At 38.3% G+C, this 12,271-nt stretch overlaps 1 protein-coding gene across 1 annotated transcript; it reads right to left on the bottom strand.

Moving 5' to 3' along the window:
• Positions 1-2,452: 2,452 nt before the first annotated feature.
• Positions 2,453-11,865, bottom strand: Syt4 (synaptotagmin 4). The gene is made up of 4 exons (XM_041660301.1): positions 11,577-11,865; positions 7,964-8,778; positions 6,165-6,285; positions 2,453-5,159 (listed from the first exon to the last, which is right to left on the bottom strand). The coding sequence occupies exons 1-4, from the start codon at positions 11,608-11,610 to the stop codon at positions 4,852-4,854; spliced, it is 1,278 nt and encodes a 425-aa protein (XP_041516235.1). The 5' UTR covers positions 11,611-11,865; the 3' UTR covers positions 2,453-4,851.
• Positions 11,866-12,271: the final 406 nt, after the last annotated feature.

The raw sequence follows: 12,271 nt of genomic DNA, 5'->3' as shown, positions 1-12,271 counted from the left end.
CAAATTCATGGCCTCATTTTTTATTGTTATATCCATATATATATATATATATATATATATATATATATTATACATACATATACATATATTGGTAACTATAACCATTCCAGTCTGTATAATGTCACTTGTGTTTCCACGGCTGACCACTTCATATTGTATAACCAGCTGATGTGTTCTTCCCTGTAGAAGACTATTTCTCCTACCATCACCATTCCTTAGATATGTAGGCTTGAGGCCTCCTAGACTTTCCTCCATCCACTTTGGCACAGCTGCTGTTATCGTTCTTGTTCAGCTCATGTTCAGACAACAATTTTGGTGAAACTTTCCAGTGTAGTTTCTGACATTACTAGGAGACACAAATTCACAACAAAATCCATGATCCTCTGCTGCAGTTTTAACTAGCATTTCCCCGATGATAAATCCCCTTGGAAAATACTTAATGCTTCTGAATGCCTTAGAAAAAATGGGTACTTTTTAAAAATATTTATCTTATATGTATGAGTATTTTGCTTGTGTAACTGTGCACCATGTATATACCTCATGCCCACACAGGCAAGTAGAGGGTGTTGGGTCCCCTGAGACTGGAGTTAGAGGTAGGTTGTGAGACACCATGTGCCTGCTGGGGACTGAACTGAGATGCTCTGATATAGCAGCCAGTGTTCTTAACCACTGAACCAACTCCCTAACCATTGAACTATCTCTCCAACCTCAAAGACAGGCATCTTTTAAATCCACTGAACATTTAAATGTAATAATGGCCTGTTCATTCTTTCAGCATACCAGTGCACACTTTTAATATGATTCAGGTGATTTAAAAGAAAATAATGCCAGTTGGTTATAGTTGCATACTATTCCCAAGAACGTTGTGCCACATATGAATGAACACCATGTGAACACGTCATTAACACTTTCACATGGGTCACTACTGCAAAAACTATCTGATTCTCAAGGCTCTTAATGCTGTTATTTGCCTGATGGGACTGTTGCAGCTACACCTGGTTTTCTTTCCTTCTTGAAGATGAAATATAGATGAACTATTTTGCCATTCTAATTAAATCTATGTAGTATAAGGATGTGGGAAAGATTAAAAAATAGTACAAAGAAGTAATATAAAAGTAGTTAAGGAAAATCTGAAATATGATAAAGAGGGCAAAAAGTAAAAATAATGGGAACCAAAATGGTTTAATAAAATCAAGAAAATGTGGAAAAGTAAATAAAAATAGAAAAAATTAAAGAGAAAGGGATCCTTTATGAATCCAGCAGAAAGTCCCCAAGCAATACTGGATATGGAGCCTAAAGTGGCCATGTCCTGTGATCAGATTGGTGAATACCCCAATTGTCATCTGAGAGCCTTCATCCAGTAATCGATGGAAACAGATGCAGAGAACCTCACCTAAACATTAGGCTGAGCTCAGGGAATCCTGCTGAAGATAGGGAGGAAGGGTTATAGGAGCCAGAGGGATCAAAGACATTACAGAAAACTCACAAAAACAGCTAACCTGGCTCATAGGAACTCAACCAACAATCAGGAAGCCTGCATGGGACCAACCTAGTCCCTCTGCATATATGTGACAGTTGTGTAGCTTGTCTACTCGTGGGACTCCTAATCACGGGAGCAGGGGCTGTCCCTAACACTCTGGCTGGCCTTAGGAACCTATTACTCATACTGGATTGTCTCACCCAGCCTTAATACAAGGAGGGGCGGTGCTTAGTTTCACTGCAACTTGATATGCCATGCTTTGTTGATACTCATGGGAGGCCTGCCCCTTTCTGAATAGAAACAGAAGAAGAGTGGATGAGGGGGGGTAAGCGAGGTGGGGGAGGGCTTAGGAAGAGAGAGGGAGAGGAAAATGGGGTAAGAATGTAGAATAAATTTGTCTTAAAAAGAATCTAGCAGAAAGAGCTAGGAATGCATAGTGGTGGTAAATAAGAGTGTGGGTTCAATGTCCCTCACTGGAAAGATGAAAATAAGGAGTTGTCCACATGAAGACTGCATCTTTGTTATGGCAATGCACCTCTGAAACCATGGAACTCGGGAGACCAGACAAAGAAGAGCCTGCCTCTAACACTAACCTGGGCTAGCCTAGGCTGGCAAGACCATTTCCTGAGAAGAGCTAGAAGAACCTAGTGAAGTCAACTGGTGAAACCCCTGCCTAGTCCCACCCTTGAAGAGAGAAGAATGGAGTGGAAGAAGGAGTGAGGAATACCAAAAAATCCTTCACCTGTCTGTGTATGCACCACTGAGGTCAGTGCCTACGTTCCCCAAGAACCGGGCTTCACTTCAGGTTAGGCATGTCAAAAACACGGCAAAATTCAGACCTCCTCACATGAAAAATCTTGTTGCTCAGTCTCCAGTGCTCCCTAACCTATGTAGGTGTCCTATTAGGAAAAGAGAAAACCTCAGAAAGCAGTAACACAAAACTTACAACAGAGCCATTGGCAGGACACTTCCTTGAGATCGTTTGGGCAAAAGCAGCAGTTTATTCGTGTCTTACAAACATACAGAGCTGGCACAAAAGAACAGACGCCACCTCCCTTACACCATGCTTTCCTCTGCATCACTTCTACTGAACTACGACAAGTCAGTCACTGAATCTCACAGTTCTTCAGACACGGCAACCTCCCTATCTGGGTGGTTAGACTGGCTAAGCAGACAACAAATTAATTTACATGTTTAGTACAGTGCAGGAATTTTAGCAGAGTTGGGTATTCACAATGATATTGTAATACACTATAAACAGTACAGTTTTCAGAAATGATGAGATCACTTAACTCCCTGTCTGTTCCAACTCTTCTCTTGCTTTTCTCTTTTTCCCTTAAAACCAGTTGTAAATAGTTACAATCAACTTAACAAACCTTCAAAACACTTTAAATTGTGAAACTAAAAACTATTTACAAACAATTTAATGTGATTTTGAAGTATTTTTTGTCAGACTTGTTTCCTATTTTTTAAAAAATCCTTTTCCAATAAACATCCTATAAGTTGGATCACCATCAACTTCCTGCCACTCTGTAGGACACTTGGAAACCATGCCTCATGATATTAGAGCTCCAAGTTAGAGTTCACTCCATGGCCTATGACATCAAATGTGCATCCATACAAAGGCCATCTGGCCTCCCCAAACTCCACACGGTTGCAGTTCATTCCATGTTGGTGTCACAGACTGCTGAGTAGACAGAGATGTGAGATGACCTTGTCACTGGATGACAATGAGTGCGGGAAAGCATAAAAGAGATTGATTTCAGTTTTGTACATACAGAATGAAATATATTTCCTTACAGAAAGTTGAACTTCTTCATAGTCATTAAAAAGCACAGACAAGTAGTTCGGAAATACATTTTCATTGAATTTACAAACACTGTGATATCAAACACATTCTCAAAAATGGCTAAAGCACTGACACAAAGCTTGACTCAAATGGTAAAGTTTTCAGTAGACATCATCTCTAACTTGCATATTTAATAATTCCGCTGGACCTAAGTCACACTCATGATTCTCCAACAATTCAGATATAAAGACATCGCCATCATCGAGTTAAGTCTTCCCAGACAACGCTAGAGCTCTGCTTGCATCAAACGAGTTTGGCAAGAGTTTCAGAACTTAGCGATTGGGAATGGCACGAGACACGGTCTGTGTCTTAAAAATAGCAGCTCAAGACAAATTGGTCTCAAAAGACAGTGTAGCACACACTGTCCATGCTAATTTTACAGCTTCAGTCTATTTTGTGAATGTCTGTAGATTCTGATAGGCTTATTAGTCTTTTGTCTTAGTCTTTTTACTTAATGTGGTTGATTTCAACCTGACAATGTACAGAATTTAACACGTTTTCTTTTCTTTTGTTTCTCTTTAAGTAGTTTAGAACTTCCTGGGAAAGAATAAGTTAAATACTTAGGTAGCCATGCCCTCTCTGAGGGGGAAAGACAGCCTTGAAAATACACTCGTTCACTGATACAGATTTTTATATATATTTAAAAACTGTATTCCTAACTGAATATCTAGCTTAAGTTTATTTTTTCCACTAGTCTGACAGCTTCACAGAGGTAAGTAGGAGTATCTTAGGCCACACTGAGGCTTGGAATGGGCGGTGAATAATTCAAGACCATGATTCTTATGTGAAGTTACATTTTATATTACTCACATGTGATCTCAGGGAACAAAAACAATCTCATTGCAACCACAGTGTTCTTCAATTCAGCCCTTTAACTAATTAATTTCTCAACTTGTTTGCTGTCTTTGTAAAATGAACCTAAGTTACCTACCCCTCTTATGATGAGATTGTATCAAATAATCACAAACCGAATGGAAACGACAGCATATCTTTGATATATAGGACAACTGTCCATGAAATAAACTAGAAAACAGACTGGAGGACATTTCTGTAATATCTTTGGATTGAAATAAAACCTTTTCTCCCCAACCTGAAGAAACATGGGTTGATTTTCATACAAAAAGGTGTGAGTTTTCATCTTGAACTCTTAACGATTACCTGGACTTCCACTACCAAGGCAAAAGTGACATTATGATCTACAACACACACCTACCTGCGACTTGAGATTAAACTAGAGTACTCACAACAGACTTGCTTGGCCCGCTTAAGACCAGACAGAGGGAAATTGAGTATCTTATGAAAATTTAGTCAACACCTCTAATAAAGAAGGATATTATCAAGATACACATTTACAACTGTTTTCTGGTCTACTACTTTAATCCACTTCTAACCTAAATTATTTAATAAATAATAAACAAATAATAAAGTAGCTTGCTGTGCCACAAGATCATAATCATGTATAAGAAAGAAACTTTCTTCTTGCCTAGCAAAAGCCTTTACGCTCCGGCTCACGGCCAGGAAACTACCCATCACAGAGCATGTGCCACTTAGCAATCTGCCTCCTGGGAAAGTCACAGATCTCCTTCCAGTGCCCCCCACTGCTTCCTTCTGCTGTGGCGCCCAGGACCAACCGCCCAATCACCTCATTTCGGGATCCCCTTTCCGAATCCAAAACTAAAAATTCAACACTGATTTCTTCAAGACTCTCACAAGGAATATCAAAGACAAACAGTTCGTTGAACACTGCATTGGGAGTGCATTTTTTCACGTGAGTCTTCTTTTTAGAGATTCTCTTCTTGGCGTGGTACAGGTTCACTTTGACGTAGGGATCTGCAATGACATACAAGGGTTAAATTGTCAACGGTCTTAGCGAAAGGGGAAGGAAAGAGAATGCTGCATATTGCCTAATCCCGAAAGCAAGATGAAGGCAGTGTCTGAGCTTGCTGATTTTATACTCTCAGTGAATCTGTCTCCTGGTGAGGACCGCTTTTGTTGTTGAACAGGGATTTAAAACCAGGTCATGTCCTCTTTAGCTTTTCTACAGGTGGTTAGCCACTTTCAGGGTTTGCTTTTAATTTACAAGAGTTGATCTCTCCTGTGACATTCTTACTAAACTGGGTTCAGGATCATGTGACTTTCTATATCACATAATTATATTATTTTGATTGCAGTATATACATCATTTATCTTCATGATCTCAAGCTTTAAGATCTTGTCTTCAATTTCTTCAATCAAATAATAAGAACAATATCACTCAGCGATTCTTTATTAAAATATACATTTACAGTTTTGAAAAAGCCCTTCAAGTATTATTGTGCCCAATGTCTATAGTGTTTAAGAAATATAAAGAGGATACTCTATTAAGAAATGGAAGGATAAAGGATTTAATTAAGATCATTTTAACCTGTAACTTGGCTCATTTTCTTCCTCATATTCTACAACAAATACTTTGTTTTTCAATTATTCGAAACTAAAATTTTATTATTAAAGCCTATGTATTATTAGAAAAATAGTAAGCTCACCAAAGAATGTGAGTGAGTAAGTCTTTTGACATGTCAAAGTTCAGAACTCTTTCTGAGCAATGTCAGGCTGCGTTGTTCCTCTTCTTTTGTCATTGCTTTAAGTCATCCACTCAAATGTTCCCTCCTCCACTAACTGTGTCACAGGCATATGACTTTCTCTGTATTGCTAGCAGAATTGACTCATAATTTTTTCCCACAAAACTCGGCAATCCCAGTGCTCATGATTGAGACTGACCAAACCAGAGTCCATTGTTAGTTGACAATACATAAACCAGGTATAGACGGAACTCTGGGTTTTCAGAAGCGTTCTCACCTGAAAGTCCGGACACATCAGACTTCGGCAGGTGCCGGGCTTTTAAGACAACCACGGTGAGCGTGTTTGTGGTGGACTGATAGCATAGAGAGACCAGAAGCTCGCCCCGTCCAGAAGACTTCTAAACAAAGACAAGCACACAAACGTAGTGGTCGTGTTGAGCTCTTGTGCCCTCATCACAAAACATACAGCAACATAGTACCTTTGTTATTTTAATGCCGTGCTCCTATTTATTTTTATTTTAGCAAGCTAGAGAATCTGAGAAACGCTTGGCCCTATGATGACTAAAACCATTGACTGCCATCTTGTGGTTGTTTTAGGTACTACCTAATACTAAAATTTCCAAGGATTTGACCACACCCAGTACTTACACATGTTTTGAAAGGTATTTATAATTATATTCCCAAGAGGATTTTTTCTTTAGTTTTTGCTATCCAAAGATATCTTTAATCTTTTAAGTTATTAATATATGTCAACCAATATGTGTAGGATCACAAGGCTGATATTTGATTTTAGTTTAAATTCCTCATTATTGACATTATTAGCATTTGAATTCAAGCCAAAGAAGACCTATTCTGTATCCAGCCACTATTCTGGACCAGGATCACAGAATTCTTGTCCTACATAGCCAAAGTACTTCCTCAATCTAAGGAGGAAATAAATGAATTTAAGTATTGGAGAGAACTGGCTCAAGTTTTAGAACTTGCTTTTGGACAGTAACATGGACTCCTTCATTGCAAAGGTGTTTATATTTTATTTTACATTAAAGACATTAGCTAAGACAACTAAGGATGCAAAATACAAGCTTTAACTAAAACTAACAAAACGATAACATAGGACTTGCTTGTAATTAAGAACAGCTAGAGAAAAAAAACATGCCAAAAAATAATATATAGCTATATTCTTGTGGCTGAGGAAGACCACCTCAAACTAAGCAACTGTACAAAGAGAGTGGTAAAGAAAACAGCAAAGGTCCAGGAGTTCTCTGACACTAAAGGGCCCAACCAGTTAGATGTCTCAGTCAAACCACGTAGCCCTCTGGACCTGAGCTTTAACTGTTGCCAGTGTGGAGAAGACAGGAAGACGGGTACAAAGTGTTCTAAAGATATTTTTAACTCTAAAATGTGATTTTAAAAAACTTAAGTAATGTGACTGCTGTTTTTCTTAAATTATAGCATTGAGAGAACAAATTATTTCCAAATGCCACTTTTAGGATTAATGATACATATATTTAAAATATATAAAAAAGGAAAGGGTTCTGGGTGCTAAGTTGACGTCATATCATTTTCTAATCACCCAAGAATTGTCAAGGAAGTACAAGTAGGAAGGCAGAGTCATTCACTTCCTTTAGGTACCAGGAGAATGGACATTCATAAGTCAACATAACAGGACGACCCCTTGTTCAAAAGTAATTTCATTCGAATTCCACATCCTGAGAATAAATTGATTTGATTTTTATTTCACTTTTGATAACCTGTGGTAAGAGATGAAAACATGAATTTTAAAGTAGCAGTCTTTTGCAAAATATTTTAATAGAAAGTAAAAATGCCTTTTACATAAATGATGTATAAATATCATAAAGTGTGGCCTCTTGTTTTATATCATTAAGATTCCTTGAGCATTTCAGCTGTGTATTCAATTTCCTTTGCCTGCTCTGTTCTCTTGTTCTCTGTTTGCTGTCTCCTACTGTAATTAAGGATAATGTGGACCAGCTCATCATTTGAATGAAAGCACCACAGATATTTTTAAAAACTTATGCTAAAGATTCCTTATAAATACTTAAATGTTTAAATGATTACCTTAGCGTTTCTCTTAATGATCTCTCTAGTCATTAGCATTTTTCCTTCTGATAATTCAATCCCTGAGAGAGGGATCAGGACTTCTCCAATGATGTCATCTCTTGAAAACCGGTCAAAACTCAAAACGGTGAAATGCAAGGACAGCTCTTGGATGTGGGGATAGGGAATCCCATAGAATGTGAAGGTTTCATCAAACACGGGGTCCAAGGTCTTCCTCAGCACTCTGGTCTTCACTTTATGCTTCTTCTCTGGTAAGATTGTCATTTTGATGTATGGGTCAGAGGTCATGGATTGCTCATCCATGGCTGGTAAGCCCTGGGCTTCCTTGATGTTCACCACAAATGCTTTCTTCTCAAAGTTGTACTCTAGAGACAAGAAGAGTGTCCCCAGCTTCTCTTGCTTCTCTTCTGAAGTGAGGGAGGTACTGGACTTCAAGCTCTCTGGGGAAGCAGCCTCCTTTTCTCTCTCTGGGAAGAGCTTTGGGGTCACATTTTCTAGATCAGGAGGGCTGCCAGCTTTGAGATTGGTTTTGGGGAAATTGCCGTTGAGATCTCGCTTCTCCAGATCAAGATGCAGTGAAACTTTTGGCACAGCTGACTTATTCTTGGCTTCATTTTTGTCCTCTCCTCCAAACTTCTTCTTGCTGCTTAGGTTTTCAGGGTAGATGTCAACTCCTTTGAGCACATGCACGAACTTGTACGGAGGAGTCTTGTTGGACTTAGATGATCTTCTTTGGCAGCAAATCCAAGCGAAGAGAGAGACAGTGAAGACCAGACCAAATGCACTGAAGATCCCCACGACTGTGGGAATTTCATCTGTAAAACCAAATGACAAATGACGTCCATTAAATGATCAGAGTGGAAATGGAAGACTACAGGAAGAGCACAATAGAGCACTAGGTATAAGTGGAGAAGCTTGAGTTACTTCCCCACAGTTCTGGGCATGAATAATAGTTTCCCACTAGCTTGAGATCTAAACATAGCCCTGTGTGACACACAGGAGATACATTATGATTTAAAACTCCTTACTTCAATAGATTTTTATAAATAAATGAAAGTGTATCTGGAACAAATATGGGGTCATATTTAATATTCTCATCTAACTTTGTTTTACTCAGATATCATGAGTCATAAGTAAATGAAAGTATATCTGGAACAAATATGGGATCATATTTAATATTCTCATCTAACTTTGTTTTACTCAGATGTCATGAGTCAATATGAGGAAGTACTATTTTTATTATTTTTCATTGACATTTTGAGATTTTTCAAAAGCACCAATCTACTAATTATGAATATACACATTTATATACATATATAACCAACAAATATTGGGGAACTCTGTCCTTTGAATACATCTCTAGTCACCCAGGACTCAAGCAGAAAAAAAGAATACCTAAAGACAGTAATCTACACAACTAAAAAATTATGGGAAAAAACATGCTAGTCATGGGTTATTGTTACAAACCCATTATTTTTTTATTTTAATTATGGAATGTGATAAAGAGATAAATATCTATTAATAAGGAGAAAATAGTAAAAGAAAAACAATAGTTTGATAATAGCATATAATTGTAGCATTGTAATCCTTTTGTAAATATGAGCTTAAAATTCTTCAAGCCCTGGATTATCAAAAGCACAAAGTAATTTATGTGGGTTAAAAGAGAATAATGGTCATAAATCCATAGCCATTCCCAAAATGTGAATGAAAAGTGAATATAGGCAATTTAGAGTTCAATTTTGCCCTTGTCTATTTATATATGGCAAAAGGTGATAAAATTGAAAATGGCATTGTTTTCTTAACTTTGCAAACATTAAATCATTGGCATGGAGTGACATTCCAACAGTGAGCGTGCATGAAGCAGATATCATCTCATATGTACGCAGACTCTTCTAACAACTGCTTAGGAGCTGTACTACCCCATCTAAAGAGTAAACCTTTGCCTGAAGTGAACATAACGTGTTGTGCACATTTAGCTCTATTTTATCCATGTTTTATTTTAAATAGTGAATACTAAACATACACATCCCAGCCCAAAAAGGGTTAACACCTTTTAAGACCAAGAAGACTAATCTTCCTTATGTCCCTTCTCCACCTTCTAAATATTCTGTCCATTTACTTCATAAAAATGAACTCGAAGGAAATCAAATGAATTAAAGGTAAGAAAAAATATGTGAGGTTAAAAACTAAGGCAGCAATAAAAATTCTATAATTTATTTGTATGACTAAATTGAATAGTGTAAAAAAAAGTTAAGCTGCTAGTCTCCTAAATCAGAAAAAAAAAAGTGAATGCTACCGAAGAAAAAGAGGAGGAAGAGTTAATCAGCTCAGCAGTATGAGCTTCTTCCCTTCTCTTCAAATCTTTGTGCCCCCACACACACCCACACAATCTAATAACTCATGGCAAGGCAGCAAACGCAAGCTCAGGAACTAAGAAATGCTTCAGCCAATATAAGAAGAACAATAAAAGCAGTTGAAATCAATATTTTCTAAGTAGACAGACAAGTGAGCATGAACATACGCTCACAAAGATAGTCTCTGAAGATGCCACACTATGAGAAAATTTCTGACTTCACATCAAGAACTGAGTGTATCACACACACACACACACACACACACACATGCACACATACAAATCCAATGATAAAAGGCTGAAAAAATCATTTAAGCATATTTTATTACCTCTAATATTCAAAACATGGACTCATGTTCTGCTAATGTAACTACTGATACCGTACTTAGTTTTTGAGAGCAGAGATTATGCCATACTAGTCATTTTAATCACAATTATGATACATCTAGAGATACTATTCAAAGATGTCTCCATCCTTTAATTAAAAAATACTTATAGATGAAAACCCTGGTCTTTTCCCATTAGAATATAATTGGACCTAGACATGTTCATTGATTTTCTAAAAGGCACGTCTAGTTTGTTTACCGAAGCAGACAAGGATACCTTAGTGACAAATTTTTGGAATATGAACAGGAAAAGCAATCCAGAAAGCAAGATCTCTAATCCAAGTTTTGAGCAGCTTTTACTTAACTGTTCAGCGCTGGACTCCAGAAAGCTCAACTGGGAACATTAAGCAGGCCAAAGCCAATTTGATTTCAAAGTCCCCAGAACTATGCTATCACAGAATTCTGTCTGTCATTAGCAACATACTTAAGGGATACAAGATAACATAGCCAAGAAAATTATGACAACATAATAAAATACTCATCTCAAATCCTCAACATACAAGTGATTTCATGTCACACCGAACTCTTATGTAACCAAAGGCGTATGTGGCTTCCTTAAAAGATTTACACACAAATAAGAATCATCCAGAAAATAACTGAAGCAGCGTTCTAACAACAGATGTCCTTGTCTTTCCTCAGCTCAGGCTTACAGAGCTCAGTGAACATTCGGGAACTTCTGGAAGGTGAAATCACAGAAGGCGATGTTAAGGAGAAAGATACCAAGAAAAGGAAGTAAGCCACAATTAACCATCTGCTGTTCTCGACTTCCTTTCAAATTAGCTACTTGAAAACATACATATTCAACATCCCCAACATCCCGAGGAGAGCACAGCCCTGAGCCCAGCCACAGCCCCAAGTTCAGCAACTTGCTTACCGAATTCCACGCGGCTGGTAGTGATAGGAGCCATGTTTTCTGCGTGCTCTGTCCGAGGTGCTGAAAGAACTCCAGCCAGATTCACCTGGAAAGACCCTGGAACAAGGCTTCCCGAGGAAACAGCCTGATCCACGGGCCGGCACCTGCAGCGGGAGAGGCTGGAGAAAGGTCCGCGCTTTCTATCGGCAATGTGCCACCCTGCCCTGTTCCTGTTTTGGCTCTTCTGAAAAGCTTGTCCCCGAGACTCCAGACGTGGCAGAAACACGAATTGACGCAATCCTGACGCTACAGGGCTGAAATCAGCACCTGCCCTCCCCCTTCTCCCTTCAGCCGCTCCTCCTCGCCCTCCTCCTCGCACCCTCCCTCCCCTCTTGAGGATTCAGCGCACACTCACCAATTATTTTAACTGTTGGGCTACTAGATATTAACTATGCTCTTCTGTTAGGCTCAGAGACACGCGGAGACACGTCCTGAAACGTATCCTTGACAGTTTTTAATCCAAAATTCTCCTGATCATCTACAGACATTAAAATAAATGTGTCCTAGTTATCAGAATATCATAATTCATAAAAGAAATAAATGGTAAGGATTTGTGTCCATATCAAATATCCATTGTAAGATGCATTCTTGTTTCCTAAAATATTCTGTGAACAATTGAATGCATACCACACTTATCATATTTCAGGGAATTCCAC

Source organism: Microtus oregoni, unplaced genomic scaffold (assembly GCF_018167655.1).
Source record: "Microtus oregoni isolate MIOR12 unplaced genomic scaffold, Mior012 000011F_ref0000422, whole genome shotgun sequence".
Classification (NCBI taxonomy): Eukaryota; Metazoa; Chordata; class Mammalia; order Rodentia; family Cricetidae; genus Microtus; species Microtus oregoni.
Note: the sequence above shows the minus strand (reverse complement) of the source record. Positions and strands in the feature narration are given on the sequence as shown.